Source organism: Eumetopias jubatus, unplaced genomic scaffold (genome assembly GCF_037043125.1).
Source record: "Eumetopias jubatus isolate StellerSeaLion01/CBP00866 unplaced genomic scaffold, mEumJub1_p1.0 scaffold_1, whole genome shotgun sequence".
In the NCBI taxonomy this organism is placed as follows: domain Eukaryota; kingdom Metazoa; phylum Chordata; class Mammalia; order Carnivora; family Otariidae; genus Eumetopias; species Eumetopias jubatus.
In genome coordinates, this window is record NW_028274807.1 from 91,987,443 (window position 1) to 92,010,273 (window position 22,831).

A 22,831-nucleotide genomic window follows, 5' to 3' on the forward strand; every position below is an offset into this window, starting at 1 on the left:
GAGCCTCCAATGAAGTGACTTTCCAGGGGACCGTGCAGCTCTCCACCTCGGGATGGCAGGCCGCATGCCCTGTGTCCCTTTATTTTCATTCATTTTGACAGGGGCACCATTATGGGTTTTTCCTCCTGCCTCAACCCAATCTAAAAGGCATGGCTCCACTTCAGATTGTCTTTATTGAAGTAACCAATCATAATATTGCAAGACGTAGATAAGCAGTATTATTTTTATAAAGACTATTTCTGTTCTTGATTTGATGTATGATATATTTTAAAGTAATTGTGACATGTTTATTCCAAAGAGGAGGATTTAAAGTAATACTCAACTAAAATGAAGAATCTGTGACCCTTAATTCAGAACAACATGCTGTGGAGTTGGAATCCTTTACCCCAGCGAGTCTTCTGGGGAGGACTGCGGGGGGCCTGCCTCTGGGCCAATGCCTGCATCTTTTGATTAACGTTGCCCCTCTCAAGAACTGCAAAGGGGGATATAACTGCACAGCATTGTCATTTACATAGCCCGTTCTCACTACTAAAGGGGCAGAAAGCTCACAGTGACTCTGAGCTAGAGGATGAGTATCCCTCCTGGTACAACAAAGCAGCCGAGGCTCAGTGAGGTGAATTAATTCTTCTGATATCACATGACTGTGGGATACCCTCCAGCTCAAGAGGGAACCCACCAACCTGCAAGCCTTTGTAGAGGGCGTGGCACGGGGCAGGGCTTATGGTCCGAACTGAGGAGGGCTGGTAAGGTACTGTTACTGAACTGTTTCTTGACAGTCTGCTATTTTCACCCCAATGGGCACTGGCCATGCTCTTGTGGTATATGCTGGGCATCCCTCATGGTTCAGAGTACCTAACAGTTTCTCAATAAACCAGGGTCCTATACCTGGGCTCCATGAAACTGAAGATATATTTGTCTCACGTATGAGCATTTTTCTGATGGCCTTTATCGGATACTTAAAGGAAGCTAAAATCCTAAGAAAATTAAGAATCCGTAAAATGATGGCTTTTAAATACCCCCATGTTGATCTATTATTTTGCTGTGGATATGACCCTTTATTCAGGCAAAAATTAAAAAAAAAAAAACAAAAAACAAAAGGCGTTAGGGAATTAAATCGAAAGACATTAAAAAATATGTAAGCTCTAAGGCTGTCAAACAGTTGTGTTAAGATCTTTCCTCATAGTACCTAATGTGATGCCATGAAGAATCAATACAAGTCCCAATACTGTAGTTTAAAACGATACAAAATGAAAATTCATTTACACAAAGAGGCCATCAGATTAACTGTAAAGGTCCATACACTTTCAGATGCTTTAAAGGTTTTCTTAATGCAACAAATCTGAGCACTAAGAATATTAATGACTTGCCACAAATCTTTTCCCCTAACAGGCAGTAATTTGTTAGTTTGTGGCTCTTTTCTCATCTTCACTTTTTAAATATTTTTTATACAAATTATTGCAGTCTGAATAGGGATATGAATATGAATCATCTTGCTTTACATTCTTATGTAGGGATCAAACTGTCTTTGTTATATCTTGTGCAAAAAAAAAAAAATCAGTCACCTGCATATACATACAATTTTCAGTCTTTTCTGGCATGCTTTATAATTAATACTGTCTGAAAAGAAGTTTTAAGCTTCTTGGAAAAAACATGTTTAGCAATGGGAGAAAAGCCAAATCAACATATGTATGCATACTAATAGAGAGTAAAATTTTAGGTGAGGATTTACTACTTTAAGAGATTGTTTTATAATTAAGGCCAGCTGCTTGCCCCATATTGTGATAGCTGAACAAAGGAAAGCTAATAAGCTAGAACCAAGGCAAAGTTAAAGTCCATGTTTCAAGCAAAACATCAGAGAATGCTCTGGTGCCTGCCATATTTGCCTGTAAACCTAAGTCTGGGAAGCAGAAAGACCCTTCCTATTATAGGTGATTTTTTTTCACCTAAGTTACAAACACTTCTAAATCCACCCCACCCTGAAGCTTACTCTTATCACCACCACAGGTGTAAGTAACGCTGTTCCTTTGAAACTGCCTCTTTCATGCATGCAAGCAACATTTACTGAGCACCTAACTACGTGCCAGGGCTGAGAAAATAAAAATGAGCAACACAAGCCCGTACATGAGTGGATCCTGTCTGATCAGTGCTGAGACGGAGGTACACACAGTGCTCCCTAAGAGCCCGCAGCTCCGCCGGGGTATATGCTCAGCAATAATTACCTCCCATTATCTTTTGCTTTGCTTCTACGTATTCAAAGCCTGTTATCTCTGGACCATAATTATTTTAACCATTACTCTTGCAGCCATAATATAAATAGGTTTCATTCCCTATTTCATGTCCAGAACAAGTGAATGAAGAACTCAAAACATGTTTAAGTTAATGCTTATTGAATAGGGAGAAGCAAAAAAACTCAGTACAAATTATTCCTGACTCAACTGTGGCTTTTTATGTACTCCTACCCACCTTAATCATTTCTTGGTAAATGTAGTAAACACATGGTTATGTGAAGAATGCTAATCCCCATCTACTGAGCCTGCCCTGCGTGCTATGTTTTCATGTATTTCCAAAAAGAAACTCAGTTATAACTACAATAAGAAATTCTGAGGTAGACACATGTGATTAGGTACCATATTAGAATTTATATGTCAAGTCTAAATATATAACATTAAACAAATGAAACATTAAAGAAATGTCAAGATATTAAGTAATCTCTACACCCAACATGGGGCTTGAATTCACAACCCTGAGAACAAGAGTTACGTGCTCTTCTGAGTGAACTAGCAGGGTGTCCCAAACAAATAGCTGATTAAAAACAGCCAACCTGCTGATAAAATCTAAACTACTGAGTGGATTTACCTGTGTTTTAGCAATGCTTGCAATGTATAGATATTGATCAAATAATGCTGCTTTTTTCAATGTTAAACAGCAATCACTATTTTTTAAGAAGAACATTTTTCTAAGAACAGGTGAAAAAGTACGGTACGTGGAATATAACGTTTTTTAAAATAACAACGATGAACATGCAGTGAATGTACTGTTGGGACATGAATCATTCTTAAGTGTTAAACAATACGCTGTGAAATTCCATAACATTTCATCTTTTCACCATTATTGCATTGCTATGGAACAGGACAATGCTGCTGGTGTTAGGATGACGAAATCCGGTGGGAAAAACCCTAGGCTCTCTTACCTGAGCTGAGACCCTGCAACCAATCCTATTTTTCTGGGAAGCTGAAATAAACACGTGAAATTATTTACTCTGAAATGGGATACATCTGCTAGAATGAGACTGGAAAGTGAAACAATACAACAGTGTTTTGCTCTTAAAGAGGAATGATGGAAACTGGACGATGATATCATCCACAGATGTTAATCAATACTTGGTAGATATCGTAGTTAAAAATAAGTTTTTTGCAAAATGTGGTTAAAGCAGTTCATTCTTTTATCTGATTTTTCGTATTAACAAAGTATGTGAAATGTACCAAAATTTTCTTTGTTTTACACATTTACGAGTATTCTTCATTATTAAATAAGGAACAATAGCCAGCAATTTAACAAAAACTCTGAATCAAATTATGTTCTACCTGTTTGTATCTGGAGCCTCTAAAGCTGAATAGAGAGGTCTTTACAAATTATGCTAATGTTTCAGAAGATAGTTTCTGAGTTTGATATACATGCATGCCTCCATTAAAAGTTCTGGTAAGGAATGGACTTCACCTTTCCTTAGGGTAATGGTATTATATCCTGATTTCACAAAAATAGTTATTAAGTTCCCGGAAAGATAACAGAAACTGATGGGGTATCCTAATCTTTTGCAGCCAGTGACTGATAATCTGTAGTGTTGGAAGAATTAAGGATCAAAAAGCGTTGTGAAAAATAAGAAAACCAAATTCTTTATCTGGCTATATTCCAGTTACATTCTCTCTTGCCTGGGTGTATCATGTGATCTGTAAAGCCTTGCTGACATCAAATTATGGTTCCTGGAGCAGCATGACCTGGGAGCTGGAGCTCTCACCCCACACCTACTAAAATCAGGTCTGCATTTGAACAGATTCCCTGGGGATTCCCTTGCACAGGTCTTTTTTGGGGGAAGGGGCAGAGGGGGAGAGAGAATCCCAAGCAGGCTCCATGCCCAGTCCTGAGCCGATCCCACGACCCTGAGATCACGACCTGAGCTGAAATCAAGAGTCAGATGCTTAACTGACTGAGCCACCCAGGCGCCCCTCAGCTCAGGTCTTGATCTTAGAGTTGTGGGTTCAGGCCCTGCCCCTTAAAAAAAAAAAAAAAGGCTTCAGTAGTCAGGCTGGAACTACTTACCCTATATAGTCAAACCACTGGCACTTTGGTTTTCAACTGCATAAAAATTTTGATATTTGTAAACATCACGGCCAGTATCAAATACAAATATGGAATTTAAAACTCTTTACAAGGCCATGCTTGAGAACTGAACATTTAATACCTCCACAGACAAAATGTAAACTAGGGCTTATATCAAGAGGTACGACGATAGGCAGTTTCTGTGATTTTAAGAAATATGCCGCTCACCAGTCACTGAATTGCTCATGGCAAGAGGCAAAGGGCTGGACTGATAAGCCACACACGTGCCATTCATACTAGTTCTTACCTGTTTGTACTCAGATTCTCTTCCAACCAATACCTGCAGGATGTAGTTGACAGGGTCACCTTTCATTGGTGGTACCGTCTCCCATAAAATTTCACATGAATTTCCTTCCAACTGTGTTACTCGAGGTGCTGAAATACAAATCCACATATCCAAGCTCAAAATTCAAAGCATCACAATAACCATCAACATTTTGGTAATATTAGAGTGGGAGAGTGCTTGTGTCCACTCTGAGAGGGGAGTTTATTTGCCCAGCCTCCTATAAAACCTGCAGGGCACCCTTTACACAGAGAAGATACTCCATGACTAGCAAGCTATTGGTGAAAAAAATCCTTTGCTCATTATCCTATTAATAACTGTTTGGGGCGCCTGGGTGGCTCAGTTGGTTAAGCGACTGCCTTCGGCTCGGGTCATGATCCTGGAGTCCCTGGATCGAGTCCCACATCGGGCTCCCTGCTCGGCAGGGAGTCTGCTTCTCCCTCTGACCCTCCCCCCTCTCATTTGCTCTCTCTCTCAAATAAATAAAATCTTTAAAAAAAAATAACTGTTTGGCCTGGATTGCATTTTTGTTATTTTTTTAATTAAAAAAATTTTTTTAAAAAGATTTCATTTATTTGAGAGAGAGAGAGAGAGAGTGAGAGCGTGCACACATGAGCAGGTGGAGGGGCAGAGGAAGAGGGAGAAGCAGACTTCCCGCTGAGCAGGGAGCCTGCCATGGGGCTCAATCCCAGGACCTCAGGATCATGACCTGAGCCAAATGCAAACGCTTCATCGACTGAGCCACCCAGGCGCCCCATGTACTTTTGTTATGTTTTCAATAACTACTCAGCATGTTCTATATGATTACGCCCTGAACTGGACACTTTAGAGAATGCAAAAATAGGGACTGTAAACCCTACTTTCAAGGGAATTAAGATCAAGTTGAGGGAAGGGGCAAGCAAGGTAGAAGACAAATACAAAGAGAAACATAACGTAAAGGAGATTAAACGGGGGTGTATGAACAAAATAGGAGGGACAGTCTGATGTGTGTGAGTCTGAGGAAGGTTTGAGAAGCAGGTGACATGTGAGATTAAGTCCCAGAGAATGGCTAGCACTGAGAGAAAGCCTTTAAAAATCAAGTTATCTCCTATTTGTATTTTTTTTAGTTCACTTTTCACCTACTGGACTTATAGTTGTTTCTTTTTTTTTTTTTTATTCTATTTATTCATTTGAGAGAGAGAGAAAACACAAGCAGGGGGAGCAGCAGAGGGAGTGGGAGAAGCAGGGTCCCTGCTGAGCAGAGGGCCCAATGCAGGACTCGATCCCAGGACCCCAGGATCACAACCCGAGCTGAAGGCAGATGTCTAACTGACTTAAGCCACCCTGGCACCCTCATAATTCTGGTTTAAAGGAAAATTATTAGTTTGTAGTAAAGCATGTAAAATGTTATAGAATTTTAAAATATTTTTTTCTCATAGCTTATGCTATATCTCTACAGCTTAATTCAATACTTGAGATTTTTCTACTTTGTAACTAGAATGCATAACTCTTCTCTGAGCCCCCTTACTCTCTAAATTCTTTAGAGGCAGTGCATTCTACTTGCAATTCTATACAATACTGCTTCAGAAAAATACAGGTTTTCTTAAAAATAATTTGCAATTAGTTGGCCAAAACTCCATGCAATTTATGGAAAAAATAAGGGACCCTATCAGACCAAACAGCCCTCCAGCTAAGACAACAATTTCCTGAACCGAAGCCGAAGAGGATCTGATCATGTGGCAGTGTTAGGAAGCTGTCCTTCTGAAGAAAATGTACATGAAATTCAAGTGCTTTCAATTCAGTGTTCCACTGTCCATGAACTGAATCTCCACCAACACACAGAGAGGCAAAGGGAGTGTCACAAAGACCCTTGATGTCTGCCCGCTGGTAAATGCAGCCAGCCTTCCTTGTCACAGCAACTCTATGAGTGCCGGTGTGCTCAGGAATCTCTTCTGTTACCAGGCGAAGCTGTACCGAAGGCCCGGGCCGTTTACTACCCACGGGCGCAGCGAGCCCTTGGACGTGTTCCTCATCTGTCCTAGTTTCGTAGTCACACGAAGAAGCAATTGCCAACCAACTTCTGGACTGCTGAGGGGAGGGAGCTACCATAAAGTACCCTGAAAGGAGCTAGAGGAAACCTGCACAGAATCCAAGCCAGACCCTGACCCTGACCCAGAGGTCTCTCTTTTTTTAAGATTTATTTATTTATTTGACAGAGAGAGAGAGAGAGAGAGAGAGAGAGAGAGAGAGAGAGAGACAGCAAGGGAGGGAACACAAGCAGGGGGAGCAGGAGAGGGAGAAGCAGGCCTCCCGCGGAGCAGGGAGCCCAACATGGGGCTCAATCCCAGGACCCTAGGATCACGACCCGAGCCGAAGGCAGACACCTAACGACTGAGCCACCCAGGCGCCCCCAGACCCAGAGGTCTCTTACCCTCTGCGATGGACTGGGCCCCGGCTATAGCTGACACAGCTCCTCCACACGGAAGCACTGAATCACACGGCCTTGCTCCTGGGGCCACACGTCTAAAGGACCTTTTCTTAAGGTTGTGCTCATCCCCCTGGCCACCCAAGTGATATACAGCAAATCCTCGCTTTCACCCAGATAAAACCTGGTTCAGATAAGCTGCCCGGTGTCCATCAGCCTCCGGGCATTTTGGGCAGCAGCTGGATAAAGGCATCAGTGTGGCCCACCCTCACAAAGGCAGCAGGGACCTTCACTGGAATCATCCTTTTGGGGAACAAAAGGGCACGGGCTCAGGAAGCCGTGAGGGGGCCAGCGGGGAGGGCCCTACTGCTGTCTGCCCATCCTGCAAGTCGGCTGTGCTTCATGGGGGCAAGGGTTCACCGGACCCAGTGGAGGGAGAGCCTGGGAAGGGTGGCTTTGGCTCACTCCCTGTCCCCACAAAGGGATGGAGTCAACTAGTCACTGGCAAACCTCAAGACAAATACTCAAGGAGATGAGAAGAGGCCACGGCTGCTCTTTTTTCAAAGGCACCTCTCCACGGTAAGGGTGCGGCCAGGGGACAGGCTGATGAAGTTGCCTTGGCAGGTCAGGCTCTGGCCACCAGAGTCATCTCTAGATGTACACCAACCTCTGCTCCTCCTGACAGTCTCTGGGAAGGGAAATTCTCAAGCCCTCCATGGTGAACTGTCGTTAAGTGCTATCAACACCAGGAATTCACCCTCATTTCTAACCCAAAGCACGTCTGTCACTCGGTGTGGTCCTTTCCTTTGTCCAGCTCCTGTGGGGATGAGGCTATTACATTATTTGCGGTAATTACTTATACAGACCTGAGGAAAGGCCTTTCTGCAGGGAACCCGTTCCCCAACCTTCTCTTTCAGAAAGCTGTTAATGATTCTATGTTGCTGATATTAGAAATATTAGAACAGTGTATTTAAGGTCAGAATCAAGCCTCCTACTCCAAGTTCCAACATTTCCTTACTCTCACAGAACAATGTGCCAGAATTCACTGCCTACAAACCTTTGATGGTGGGGGGGATGCATTTGGTTGTGCTGAAGGTATAGGTTTCTGAGAAGGGCCCGTCCCCAGCCTCGCTCGATGCCTGGATTCTGAAGGAGTAGCATGTGAATTCTGTCAGTCTCTGGACTTTGTAGGTATGGCTGGGTCCTCTGTAGATGGAAATAAACCTAGAGGAAGGAGCAGAATCCATTAGCCACCTGAACTTTTATTAGTGACAAGAAATTAATTATCACTGGTAACTGACCTTCTACTATATACGAGGCAATGAAGTTAATGTTAACTGGGCACCTGAGAAATACAATGTCCTCTTTACCCGGGTTTTCCAAATAAATGAGGTTTAGCTTGAAAATTCCTTCAATTTTAATCTTTGTCTTTGCAAGAGCTTTCAAAAGCCCCTTTCCCAAACGAGTAAGAAGACATTTAAGATTACAGATCTTTGAGAAAACATTTTAAAAGAAGAAAAAAATACTTAAGACTCCTCTATCAGATTAATCAAAATAATGGAAAAGCACCATAGGTAAACTGGAGAGCTTAAACTGGCAGCTTCTGGATCCTTCTCTGATCGGAACCGGGACTCTCTTGTACTCTGCTAATTATTATCTCCAAGAGGCCTAAGTGTAGAAGGCATGAAGATTATGTTTTCAAGTGTTTTCCCCCAGGATCTTGAAAAATTTGTACTTTTACAATGAAACTGGATTACCTAGAACTAGTATATACTATCATTGTTTGTCTTTTTATAGTTAAATATAAAATTTTGGAAAAAACTGCCCCCCAATTATCCAGAATTTCTGTAGATTTGGGCCTTGAATCCTGCTGGCCCAGGGATGTTTGGAGAACCATGACGTGACTGTTCCGACACAGGCCCATCGGCTCTCCCAATCCCCACGGCCAGTGTCTGAGGACAATCCGCTGTCTTCAGATACTGCTGGAAGTGAGTTGGATAGAACCACAATTTAAAATGTCTCGACTCTTAGGCCACTTTGGCCTAAGGGGTAGGCAGGATTTATGAATTCATTTAGCAAGCATTTCTTGAACATCTGCTGTGTAGCAGGCTCTGTGGCTTCAAAGATGAATGAATAAAACCAAATCCCTGTGGGCTGGCTGGTCCTGTGTGGGGTCAGAGTTTCCTGAAAGCAGCAGTGTCTCCCTGGGCCAGAAAACAGTCCTTCTGGATGGATGGATGGGTAGGTCTAGAGATTAAAAAACTCTTTAGAAAACCTCTCCGAGTCAATACATATTTTAAAACACCCACGCACTCATCAGCCTTCACAATTGAGTTCCTGAGCCCTAGTCATTTCACTATTTAATGTTCCCTCTGCTGTGCAAGGAAGCACCTTTTACTGAGGGCTGAACATTTCCAATTTCAGGAAAAGCCAGAGTCCACTGTGAAATTCACAAATACCATGGCAACCTGTCTAGTGCTCTTGACACATTACCACCTTAATGAAGATACCCTTGCTAATGCTAGAGGCAAACAGCTATTCATTAACTCAGTCTCACCTGGGCCAGAATCTCTGACCAGACTCACTGCCCTTGGTTGTACCACAAAATGGAAGTCACGGTTTAGGAAGTAAATGTGTTACATCTTCATTACAAACCTGCAATAAAAGCCTGGTTTCTGGAAGAATCTGGAGAGGGTTACTAGCAATAGTCCTACTTCCCTGCCATGCCCTGCTCTCGGGAGACTGTTTCCTTTTGAAAGTAAGGTCAATACATCTACGTTGGCAGTAGCACTCACGGTCATAGAGAAATGGACTGAAGACGACTCAGGACTCTAATTTGCTAGTGTCATCTAAATTGGGCAAACAGCATACATTATCAATTTTCAAATACATCAAAATCTGCTTCTGGACTGTTATTCCCCCCCCCCCCGCCCCCCTTTAATTTACTGTTTGGCTTTCACGGCTGCATTTCAGTTCTTAAAAATTGCATTCCAATTTATAGAAGGCACTGTGGAAATAGGCACTAGCAATGAAGGACTCTGAAATTTCACCATTACAGCATTTAAGTCTGGGAATAGTGTTACAAAAAAGAGGCTACGTTTGCTTTCAGAAAAAAGCTAGAGTGAGTCTGAAGGAGACATTCACCCAGTGGATTTCGGGTTCAGGTTTACTCCCCTTTCATTCAGTGACGGTGGATTTAGGCAGGTGCGGGAGGCCCACCTTGTAGCTGGCATTTCCCTTGGAGAGGAAGTTGGGGGCTGGCAGCCTGGTGCACCCAGCAGAAGAGCACTGAGAACAAGAGGGAAAGGGGTCGTTCCTTCTTCCTCCAGTCTTTTCTAGAATAAGCATGTGTCTGACTGGTCCTTTAATTTAGCCCTCTGTCTACTTAGGCAATAATAAATCATGACTGCCCTGCTTTGTCTGACCTCCCTCCCCTTAGAAAAGGCATGGGAAGGAATTCTAGGGGGAATAATGACACTGGACGGGGTTGATTCCTAGGTCATGTAATTAGCCAGGTATGGAGCCCTTAGTCAGTGGAGGGAGGACAATGGGCATGTGACAGGCTCTCTCCTGAGTCAAAGGGGCATGGGGGCGATGAGGGGAGACACTAGGAATCCTAGCAGCTTTGGGGAGAAACATTCCGAAATAGCTAGCAGGGCCAACTCCACCCCAAAGGCCCACTTAGAGAAAAAGGCCCACTGTCCTCGTGGGGCCTGCGTCCTAAGGCGGATGCACAGACCCAAGGTCAGAAGAAGCTGAACACTGGAGCCAGAGAGCCGCACTCCGGCCTTCTGAGGACCCCCCCCGTTCTGATGGGAGACCGGCAGCCACAGGGAGACAGCCGCACTCCGGCCTTCTGAGGACCCCCCCATTCTGATGGGAGACCGGCAGCCACAGGGAGACAGAGAGCCGCGCTCCGGCCTTCTGAGGACCCCCCCCATTCTGATGGGAGACCGGCAGCCACAGGGAGACAGCTGCACTCCGGCCTTCTGAGGACCCCCCCATTCTGATGGGAGACCGGCAGCCACAGGGAGACAGAGAGCCACACTTCTGAGGACCCCCCACCCACCCTCATTCTGATGGGAGACCGGCAGCCACAGGAGACAGAGAGCTGCACTCCTGCCTTCTGAGGACCCCCCCGCCTCATTCTGATGGGAGACCGGCAGCCACTTGAAGGCAGAACGGGTCTGCCAAGGGTTTTAAAAGTTCGTACGTTTATCCCTGTAAAGGTTTCCCGTACCCTCCTCCTCCTTGAGGAAACACAAGAGGCAGAGCAGAAAGAGAAGTGCAAGGAGTAGATCGTGGGGTGAGAAAAGATAGAAACTGGGCATTCATACTTTCTAATATGGAAATCATTGCCCAGAGTCGTGTCTAATTTCATGCTGCTTTACTCTGAACAAAGAAATGTATTAAATGTGTAAGTCAATGGATTCTAGCTAAATGCTCCATATAAGTCAGCTTGTCAATCAAAAACCCAAATCCTTCATAAAAATCTCACCTTTCCATTTTAGGTCTCTGGAGCCATGACCTTCCTGTGTTAACAGCCAGTTTGGCACTTTTAGTCTAACTGTAAGGGTTTCAAGAGTCTTAATTTTGAAAACCTTAAGGGCTAACACTGGTTGTATGCTTCTTCTACACCCACCCCCAGGACACTCTTTATAAATGCGGGTTCCATGAGCAGAATGGGCACCGAGACTATGAGCCGCCAGCAACTTATTTAGCCTCTCTGTGCCTCAGTTTTCTCCTCTGTGCAATAAGGGTTATCATGCCCCAACTTCCCTCATGGCACTACGCTCAGGTTTAAATGGGTTAACAAAAGTGTTTAGCTCGGTCCTGACCTGTAATCACCACTCCACAGGCGCTAGTCACAACTACTTTACAGTGCTAGGGTTTTTAACAAACTCCACTCTCCCTCCTGAGAGACCATCTACACCCCTGCCGGCTAATCCTAAGGCTACTTTCTTTTCTCCTGGGTAGAGAGTTGGCTGTGTGAGGAGAGAGGCCGTCCTGTAAGCCAGGCTTTGCGCTGGCCAGAGGCGTCAGCCGTGGGGCTCCCTTGGGGAGCCCGTTTACCCTTGGCGCTGGGACCCCTGGTGAAATGGGGCCAAGAATGCCTCCCTCACAGATCTGTGGTGGGATTCGGTTTGAGAGCTCACGCAACTGCCCCAGGCCCTACGCAGAGCAGGCCTTATGTAAACGTCATGGTTCCGCACCTTCTTTCTGTACATGCTGACGGTGACTTCTGTTTCAAATAAAGGCCAACCCAAACGAAATAGAAAGCTCACAAGCCAACAAAGAGGAACAGGGTCCCTCTCTTACCACAATTCTAATTATTTTCTGTCATTCCAAGAGGCAGGAGAAGAAAGAATCTTCTTTCTTTGGAGCCAGTGATTTATGCCAGCTGCATGGTGGCCTCTCTGGGAGGCTCCGGAGGTGAACACCCTGTGGCTAGAACCACCTGGGCAGAGACTAAAAATATTCATCAGATATTTGTTTTACAAAGGCCAACCAAATTTTTTTTCTCTTTCCTAAATTTCTTTTTTAAACCACCTTCATTTTAAAATTCATTAGTAAGTCAGCCAGAGGCCTTTGGCGGTAGAATTAAACATATGCTGTAGTGTCTTAAGACAGCAATTGGAAGGCTACACATTTTAAATGCAACCAAGGATCCAGCCCTTAGAGCACGTCTTTGCCATGACAAGAGGACAGGAGCCATCCAGCTCTGCTGATCCCTCTCCCTCCCCTTTAATTTGGATTTTCCAGGGTCAGTGCTTGGGCTCCACCTGTGTTCATGTACTACAGGGTCTGGGACATGAGTCACTGCCAGAGGCCAATGGGAGTCCTACTGTCTTGAAGGCCCTGAAACATACCACTTCAGTGTGCAGTGCCCCAAGCCTGGGGAAAGGGAGATCCCTGGAAGGGGGAAAAAAGTCAACTCTAAAGGAGGGAGGATCTGGAGTAGCCGGGGTACCTATCTAATCAAAGGATGGTCAAAAAACTCTCACCAAGACCTCAATCCCTTGATTTCTGAGGGGGAGAGGGTGGCCGGGGCAATAAGGGATCCATGACGGGGAGATGTTCTGATGCTACAGAAACATGATGAAATATGTATAACCAATGGCACAGTTCCTGGAATATAGCACGTGCTCAGTCAAGTCACTGATTAATTTTAGTGTCCGTTCAGGCTGAGCCATATGTAGCCACAGGCACCCCTGTGGAATCATAGCTGCTTAAAAGTCGTCCTGGAGCTGTGGACCCATACTGGCTTTGCCTCTGAGGGGGTCTTCTACTCTACTCTCTACCCCTGCTGCCCATGGCCACATATCTTGGGTGGCATCAGCCCCGTGACCCAGGGCTCCCGAGAAGACCAAGAGAACAGGTGTGGAAACACCCATAGAACTGCCCCATTGGCTCAGGAGCTGAAGGTACAGTGGGTAAAAACAATCATTGTAGTCCACAGACTTGAGTTTGAATTTGGGTTCAACAGCCTGGTGCTCATGGGCTCTATAGCCACGTACGCTATTTCCATCTGTGTAAAATGGGTGTGATAATAGTGCCTCCCCTCAGAGGCTGTTGTGAGAATCAAATGGGATGATGCAGGCAGAACTCGTTACAAAATGCCCAGGACTTGTGGTAATACTAACACTCATGTTATTGACAACAAAACATCAAGGTTTATGAATGGTTTACCTTGTTTCTCAACGTTGGAGAAGCCTGAAGGACGCCCCCAGAATGGCATCCCTTCCTGATATCCCCTTAGGCTTTTCTGAGCCAGAGAGAAAGCTGTGCACGTGAGTACCCTCCACCCTGTCCCGGTGAACCCCGGCCAAGAACTGCTGCTGAAGGCACATGAAGATGGGAGCCACGGGTCCTGAACCAGTGCTGCCCATTCGTGGAAACTGGGGCATTTTTACCGAGGGAAAGGAAAATGGGAAGAAATGTTCTCTTGTGCTAAAAATATTTACTTGGAAGGGGAAACATAAACAAGGCAGAAGGTTGGGTGGGTCACTGAAAGTTTACAGTCTCAATGAATTCTTTATGACTCTGCTTCCAACTTGCTTCAGCATTGACCATAGTGTCTTGAAACGAAACACTTCTATGGTAGCAAGCACACGTGGGTTTTAACGCTGCCAATTAACAGTGATTTAAAAAAATGTTCTACAGATCTGTGAATACAAAATGATTCTGCTTATTCTGTTTGCCTATTGGAGTGCCTCCTTGGTTGGTACAAAGACTTAAAAAACCTTGGCCACAATGCATAGTCTGTTACCTTCACTATGAACTTGGACAAGTTGATAACTCTCCAGGCTGAGTTTCCAGACACTTGGGATAATAATAGCTGTCTCGTTCACCTGGCAGGAATTTTTATGAGAGCTAAATGAGAGGACCAAGTAAATTCTACAATTTCTTATTAAATATACACTAGGAAGGCAAAGCAACAGATTCTTGACATTTTCACGAAGTTCTAGGGGAAGGCTGTATTTTAACCTCAGCATTTTAGGTTTTAACACATCATGAAAGATGAAGAGTTTTTGCAGTGAAGTGCAACTGAAGGAAGAAATTCAGACATGTTGCATCTTTGAATGTTTATTTTAAATTATTTTAGAGTAAAATGATGATACGTAAAGAATTCAATTTTAAAAATCTATTTCCTTAAAACAGTTCTGTTTCAAAAAAAAAAAAAAAATCCAAGAATGCCCTGGATGGCTCATAACTTAAATTCACAGTAGAAAAATGAGAAAACACTAAGATTTTTGTGTTTACTACTTTGTTCCTACCTTATAATCCCTAGGCCCATTACAGGCTAACAGTAGCTCATTAATATTAACTCCTCACAGTGATCTACTCTGCTGACCTAAAATGGCCTCTAGTCCACTAAAGGCTGCAAATGGCACATTTTCAAAGTTGTTCCACAGTATCACAAATCAACAGCTGTTAGTAAGCTTAGCGCAGCTATATTCCTTAACAATGACATGTCACTGCCTTCATTTTTTCTGAATTTCCCTGGGCCACATAGGCTGTGTGAGTGAGAGTGAGAGAGAGAGAGAGAGAGAGAGAGAGAGAGAGAGAGAGAGAATATCTCCTACATTACTGAAGCCATGTTTGGGAATGGAGGATGTTCAAAACAGGGATGGAGAGGATGTGTCCTCTGTCCTCACTCCACCGAGAACACAGAGTCCTCTCATGTCTATGCAAAAGCAGATGGAAGCAGATGGCATCATGTGGGGACACCTGAGGCAGGGAAGGTGGGTTTCCTAGAATGGCTTTGATGTTGGTGAGTCCCCATTTGCACACTGAGCACCCACATGCCAAGGATTTCTGAAAGACCAGTGCGAAAGGCGTTCCTTTCCTACCCCCACGTTCTCGGCTGCATATGTGCCTACTGGCTCGGAAGTGATCCAGCCCTAATACTTTTTGGTTAGGTTTCGTTTCAGGCTCCTTTTTGAAGAAATAAAATGTCAATAAAGCTGCCAATGAAACTCTACAGAGAATAAGAGAAAATTCCTTTTTTCATTTTTTTTGTTCAAACTGTACTTTGCTATTCATATGTAAAAAAATAAATAAAAAAAAAATCTCAGGATGAAGACCCCCCCGAGAGCCTTGAAACCTCCCATTCTGTTTTCTTTTCAAGGACATGCAGGGACTCTCATCTTCAAGGATACTCTTCCAGAGTCCTTCAGATTTCGGTTTGTCTACTTCTATTTGAATGGGTTTGCCTCAATCTTACCTGATTTAGGGAAAAAAACGCTAGGAGAAATGCAATCCAATTCCATTCTACTTATGTTTAAAGAGATAAAAATTCTATTTTCAAACAGAAAGAAAAACAACCCTGTAATCTGAATTTTTTACTTCTGGTCCAATTAAGACCACTGGTTCATTTACCATCACTTACCTCCGCGTGTACCTGACATTTTAGCCTGTAAACCGACTAAGCCAGCAGTACTTATTCTGTAGGCTTAATTTTTATGCTTTTCTAAGATACATGAATGCTTTCCCTCCACCAATCAGGGACTGGAGACAGGCATCATTAGTTCCACTTTGTAGAGGGATAAACTAAGGCAAAAAGAAGGTAAAGCACATGCCTCTAGCCATCTAGAAACTCAGTACCAGATCTGGGATTACAGCAGAGATCTGACACCCCTGTGGAGAACCACAATTGCTTTCTGCTGACTGAAGGTAATATGCAAGTGTCATTAATCCAACAAAGGTGATCATGTGTATCAGTACTATTCCAGAGAAACAAAGGAAACCAGAATCGAGGGTCTCTGTGGGCCCTGAGCTAGTTGCCTTACATCTATTTAATTCAACAATATGCTTTGAGAAATAGAAAGCAGGATTTGTTCCCTAATAAGCATACATTAGGAAAGTTCACTTCTCCCATACGGCTCATACACCCCGGCGACTTTTATTAGTTGCCTAGTGTGTATTTTTTCAGGGTTTCTTTGTATAGATTATTTTCTGTCCCTAACAGTAAACAGTCATATTGTACACATTAACAAAGCCCTCCCATTTTGCCTGATGAAGGGAAAAGTGTCATGGGTGTAAGGGCTGAGTTAAATGGAGAGCAACTGGTAATTATCCAGTCTATTAGAGCCCTCCACCCCATCCCCCTTTTGCTGGAAATACACTGGCTTTAAAATACACTGGCTATCTGACTAAACCTGAACAACAGATTAGCCATAAACGCATTCCTGGAACTTAAGTTCCTCTCATCTCGGTGCTGTGTACCATTATTAGGAACATGGACCCGTGAGGGTCAGGACAAGAATCAGCATCAACTTAAATTCTGTTAGGGTAGCATAACGTTTCATTTCAGTAACACAGACAAACGCACCTTCAAAATCATCAGTACAGAGTTAGGATCTTAAAATGCATGAGTTGATCTTGTTATTCTAATCCCTGTATTAGGTTAATGCAGCATTATGACAATGTTTACTTTGGGTATGTATTCTTCTTGCATACACAGGAACCAAAGACATTCAGATCTTCTGTGCTAGATTTGCTAAGAATAATAGACTTAATCACTCTACGGTCATGCCAGTATAATTTTTGTTTTTCTGCTGAAATTAAATAAAATCTCTTGTGCTATCTGCTCACTGTTTCCCATTAACTTATTTTCTCAGCAAGATAAGTTCCTTATAGGTAGCCACATACCTCAAAAGACTTATCACATTATGGTAATTCAAGAAAAAAATGATGATTGAGTGATTACAATCTAACTGCTAGGGAATAAACTTGGCCCTATAAATATAAAGCACAGCTTGGAAGCTACTACATCGATATGCAGTCAGTGACCTTGGACTGGGAGCCCTGTGAGTCAAAAGCTTGAATACATGGAAAACAAATGTCCTGTTCATGGGGCAAAATATTTAAAAAAATTTTCAAGTCCAGGTGACCCAGATGAATTCTAGGTGGATTTACCTGGAGGCAAGGAATTTGGGTAAGATGCCCTTTTGGGATCCCTTCTATTTCCATGAAATAGCCCCAAACTTAAAAAGAGCCACATGTAAAAGAACGAGAATAGAAAGAGGCATTTAGTTGGAGAAAAATCCGGGGCACATTTCTGTGTTTTGGAGGTTGTACCCTTGGTTTCCACCCGATCCTGAGTCTTTATCACTTGCCTCCAACCTAAGGCTCTTTTGCACGAGATTTTAAGACTGGGACCCTTTAAAGATGCACTCACCCTATTTATTATCTTCTCTAAGAAGCCTTCTCTGCTCATTTAATTTTAAGCCTATAATCATAAGTTTAAATCACAGTAATCATTAAAATTAAATTCAAGTCAACTTATCAAAAACAACCCATTTTTTTCATCTAGCCAGTGGAGGGCTTTGGTAGAAATTCTAGCAGCATAGAACATGTTTCACTTTTTATTCAAAAACTGAGTAATGTAGATAAAAGCTCTCAGTGTCTGGTACTTTGTAGGTGCTCGATGAACAGTCTCCTTTAGGAAGTTTGGGAATATATTTTTGGCCCAACGTTATACTTAGAAATCTCTGGCTCATTTCAGATTTGATTGAGAGGTACATAAATAAATGTAACAAACCAGCAAAGTGCAGATGTAAAACTTAGGGGTTTGAGACCGTAAGTGGTCACTCTTAAAGAAAGTTAGTATCTGGGGCACCTGGGTGGCTCAGTCAGTTGAGCGTCTGCCTTTGGCTCAGGTCATGATCTGGGATTGTGGGAGAGAGCCTCGCGTTGGGCTCCCTGCCCAGTGCGGAGTCTGCTTCTCGCTCTTCCTCTCCCTCTGCCCCTCCTCCCTGCTCATGTTCTCTCTCTCAAATAAATAAATAAAATCTTAAAAAAAATTTATTATCTTTCTTATTTGTCAAAAGCAGAGACTAAGAGGTGCCTGGGTGGTTCAGTCGTTAAGTGTCTGCCTTCGGCTCAGGTCATGATCTCCGGGTCCTGGAATCGAGCCCCACATCAGGCTCCCTGCTCGGCGGGAAGCCTGCTTCTCCCTCTCCCCCTCCCCCTTCTTGTGGTCCCTCTCTCGCTGTGTCTGTCTCTGTCAAATAAGTAAATAAAATCTTTAAAAAAAAAAAAAAGCAGAGACTAAGATATGAAGAAAAAGGAGATTGCGTGCTCTAATCATTTGCAAGAGACACCCTTTGGTAAAGGATGTAGCTCACGAATGATCTATAAGGTTTCAGTGCTTTCAGGTGAAAAAGGTGACAAGGGACCCAGAGTTCACCTTCTAGTGTAGTCTAGGGTAGACTGATATTTTAGCAGCCAAATCGAGCCAACTCTTTAATTTTATAATTACCAAGCATGGAGTTATTAATTTTCATTGTGCTTCTGTCGTAAACGTTTTAAGACTAACATTACTTTCCTAGCTGACTAGGACAGCTGGACAACTCACACTTCGGTAGTTCTCCCTTTCAATGCCCCCAGTGCCTGGTGAGTAAAATAAACCAAAACCACAATTAATCTACCTCTGGTTCTCACCTTGGCCACTAGCAGGACATATAATATTTTTGCCACATACTAGTAAGAACTTATTAGTGGTTAACGCAATCAATGCGTACACTAGGGAATATGTGTACTTTTCCCAAAAGTCACAACTGGAAATCACTGTGGCGATGAGTTCAGTGAAAAATCTGCTCCTTGAATGGAGATACTTACTTTCAGTTGGACAAGCCGGGTCGAAGTCCTAAAGAACCTCGAGGAGACTAGAATGGACAAAAACTATGCTAATCACAAGAATTATAATGTATCCAACTCAGATGATTTCTCCTTAATCCTCGTGAGTCAAGATCCGAAGTTAAATAAAGGCTTGGATTTAAGGGGCCAATCGATAAGAGAGTTCAGTTTCAAGACACTAAGGAAGGTCATCTTCAAACTCAAATTAGGCCAAGTTTCATCCTATTAAATCATAGGAAAATTATTCCACAAATAGAAAGAGAATTTATTATGCTCTATACTCCCATCACTTTAATAACTTTGAGAGCATTGACAAATCTAATTTAAAAAAGATAAATTTGGACTCCAGATCATAAAATTAAGAAAAATACTGTTCCTAATGGTAAGTTTTCTTAAATTGCCATTTAAATTTAGGCAAGTCATTTATTTGATTAACGGTGCCATCTTGGGGCCTCCTGCCCTTTTTTAATAGCATGAATTGATTACTAGATTCAGCACTCTCTTCTGTCTGGCACATTTAAATGTCTCATGACAGCTTACTTATTTAGATCAGTGTTCATGGCACTTTTGTTCTGAGGATCTGTACAGTTCTCCATACGAGGTGCCCCCCTGGCAGATGCCCAGCATGGGGCAGGCCTGCAAGAGGATGCACACAGCTGGTTTGGGCCACAGCCGCTGCTCTCCCCACATTCCTTGAGGTAACAGTAGAGGCAACTGCACAAGGAGTTAAGCAGCCCCCACTCTGATCCCAATTCTGCAACCAGTGTCAACGTCTTAGGACCTCACTTTTCTAAAGCAGGACATGACCAGAAGATAACTCTTTTAACGAAGATTCTCTCTACCACCAAAGGAAGCCAAAAGCCCAGGGAAAAAACAAAGGCTCATTTACAAATTTCCCCAACTGCTAGCTTTAAATATTTATCAGGATTTCTGTTAGTCCATAATTCTTGTTCTTGCCAGCCCTCTCTAGTCGAGGAGTCCCCTGCCGGTAAAATAATGAACCCGTGAAAATGCATCCAAAGGTACAAAGCAGAGTAAGATGAATGATCTTGTCTATGAGCAAGTATATATTTAATCTCTAATGAACCTACCAAAAGCCTCATTTTCTCTGTGCTTTCTACACCAGGACTAGTTTCCAATAGGACAATCACTTTCTGTTTTTTTTTACAGTCAAATTATGGGGCTTGACAGGTCCTTCAAAGTCAAGTTCAAATGTCACTCAAAAAGCCGATCTGGTCCTTGCAACCAGATGCTCTCTGCCTCCTCCAGCCTCCCAGAGCACTTTTCTCCAAGGGCATTCATGTTCTGAGACTATTTGGGGGTTGATATTATGCTGCTGGAGGCAGGGATTTGTTTTTCCTTGATCTGGGTCTCCACTGAAGGTCTGCCTCAAACAGTGCCTTCTACACAGCAGGACTCCACTGCACTGAAAGGAATCAATGCAGTCGAGTACAGAGTGGGGGGTGAGGATGGGACAGGGGTTTCTGTGCTAACTAAACCAGTAACCTGTGAGAAGGAGCAGGAGACTATAATGCATAACATGGGAAGGACAAAAACGGTTTTGTATTCTGCAGATATGCCTTGGGGAAGTAGCATATACCCGTTCCATCAGGGTGTCTCGGATTTATGGTCACCCCCCACCTCCTTCACCTGATTCTCTGGATTTGGACTTTTGGTCACAGAACATTTTGTCATCATTACCTTTTACTCTGCATCTGATTTATTCCTAAATACAGTGCAGAGGCCCATCTTCTGATTGGCCATTTTCAGAGGAAATGGAGTTAGGCTAAATAAATACTACGTGAAAGGCTGGATTTGATTTCTATGGCCAAGAGTTATTTCCTGGGTGTGGAGTCTTATAAAGAATCTCCTGTTTGCTCTGGTTAATTTGATCTTGCATTGCTCATAGATGCAGAGTATAATCCCCATCTGTATATCACCACAGCTATTTCAGATTGGTAAACATGTTTGTCCTGATGGTTACTGAATATTTAAAAAGCTAACATCTCTTCCTGAGTCTTACTTCCCTTTGCACTTGTAATAGAACGCTCTAACACAGCATGGACTTGAATCTGGCAGTTTTCTTTTTAGATAATTTCTCTACATTATCTGGCTTTATGAAAGAAAAAACAAACACATAGATTATCACACGTAGGCAAATCAGGGTCTTCAGAATGTTAGTTTAGAAATTTCTGACTGGAGGATGGAGGGTACAAAATGCAGGCCCGCAATGCATAGGAAATCTTTCAACCAGGAGGATGAGTGTTTGTATCAGAGGACCGACAAACGAGTCAGGATTCATTCCGCACACCAAAGGCACAGAACTGTCCACGTGCCCTCCCCACCACCTCACCTCTTGTTTCTGTCCTCCAACTGCAGTGTGTACACCACGTCATCGGCTGCGTGTGTCTTGGTGTTACTGTCTCCCCATTTGAGCTTCAGGCTCTGGGGCCCTGCTGCAGCACATTCGAGCCTCGGAGGCAAGGGTGGTAATGGCCGAGTTTTTGCCCTAATGAACTGACTAAATGGTCCAGCTCCGATTTCATTTACAGCCTGAATTCTGATCCTGGGGAAAGGGAAAAAATACAAACATTGCAGGTTTAAGAAGCGGCAGTTCCTCGTTTGAAATAAACATTGTGTGGAGTATTTCTTAGGTGCCCCTAAAACAATATTATGGAATAAAGAAAAACAAGTTGAAGTAATTCAGGACAAACAGAGAACAGGGCAGCTTGGAATACAGATCATATTCTCCCTTCCAAAAAACAGCAAAAGTAAAGTAATTTAGCAAGATATCTCATAGTTCTTTAAAAAAAAAAAAAGGCTATTGTCCTAAAGATGTGCTATTATATTTTGTTGCAGTCACCTGTTCGCTGCCTCAAAGTCAGTTTCGGGAGTGAGTGGGCTACAAAGAACAAATCAAATAGGGGAGCAAAGGAGTCTCTTCGCTCTCAATGACAACTCTTCAACTGGACATTTCTCCAGCCTCACCCCACACTCTCTGCTAGTCCATAACCAGACCTCAGTGTGCAGGCACTGCTGGTAATGGGGTGTCATTCAAATGAGCAAAAATCTTAACCAGATGTTTGCAATATGCAGCGTTATGGATAATAAAGATGCTATAACACTGCCCCCATGGTCTATGAATTTACAATCAAACAGTTAAAACTTAGACATAAAATAATACCCTACTCATTCCTATTTTTCTTGTTCCTCCATTTCCTTACTGGATGATTCAAACAGCCCTCCAAGGCCTTCAGACAACACAATGATGGCACCGCCCTATCCTCATTCTCAACACTGCTTCCCGTGGTGACTACATGGTCTTGAAGCTTGTTTGCTCCTGGCGTTTGGCAGCCTACACACCCCTGTTCAGGCTTTTCTCCTCTGCTTCTCAGACCAAAGGTCTCAACGTCACGGCCCCGGCACCCCTCCACCCCCCGTTTTTCCTCTCTTCTTCTGTAGGGTATGGACAGTTTTCTCAGTAACCTGACATCACCATAGCTCCACTCACTCCCGGATCTGCCTCTCGGCCCCCTCTCTGTGCCCACCCCCAGGCCTCCAGCGGAAGCCTCCACCCAGGCCCCAAAACACATGACAATAAAAAATATAGTCAGAGGTAAATT

The 22,831-nt window shown here is 43.3% G+C and overlaps 1 protein-coding gene across 8 annotated transcripts in view; it reads right to left on the reverse strand.

Moving 5' to 3' along the window:
• Positions 1-22,831, reverse strand: part of FNDC3B (fibronectin type III domain containing 3B) — a 342,865-nt gene that overhangs the window by 6,969 nt on the left and 313,065 nt on the right. For all 8 annotated transcript variants that reach the window (XM_088025487.1, XM_088025441.1, XM_028100958.2 and 5 more), the window contains 3 exons: positions 21,562-21,774; positions 8,122-8,288; positions 4,625-4,752 (listed from right to left, as the gene is read on the reverse strand). In XM_088025487.1, coding sequence (XP_087881613.1) covers positions 4,625-4,752; positions 8,122-8,288; positions 21,562-21,774 — 508 coding nt within the window. The remainder of the gene's footprint in view (positions 1-4,624; positions 4,753-8,121; positions 8,289-21,561; positions 21,775-22,831) is intronic.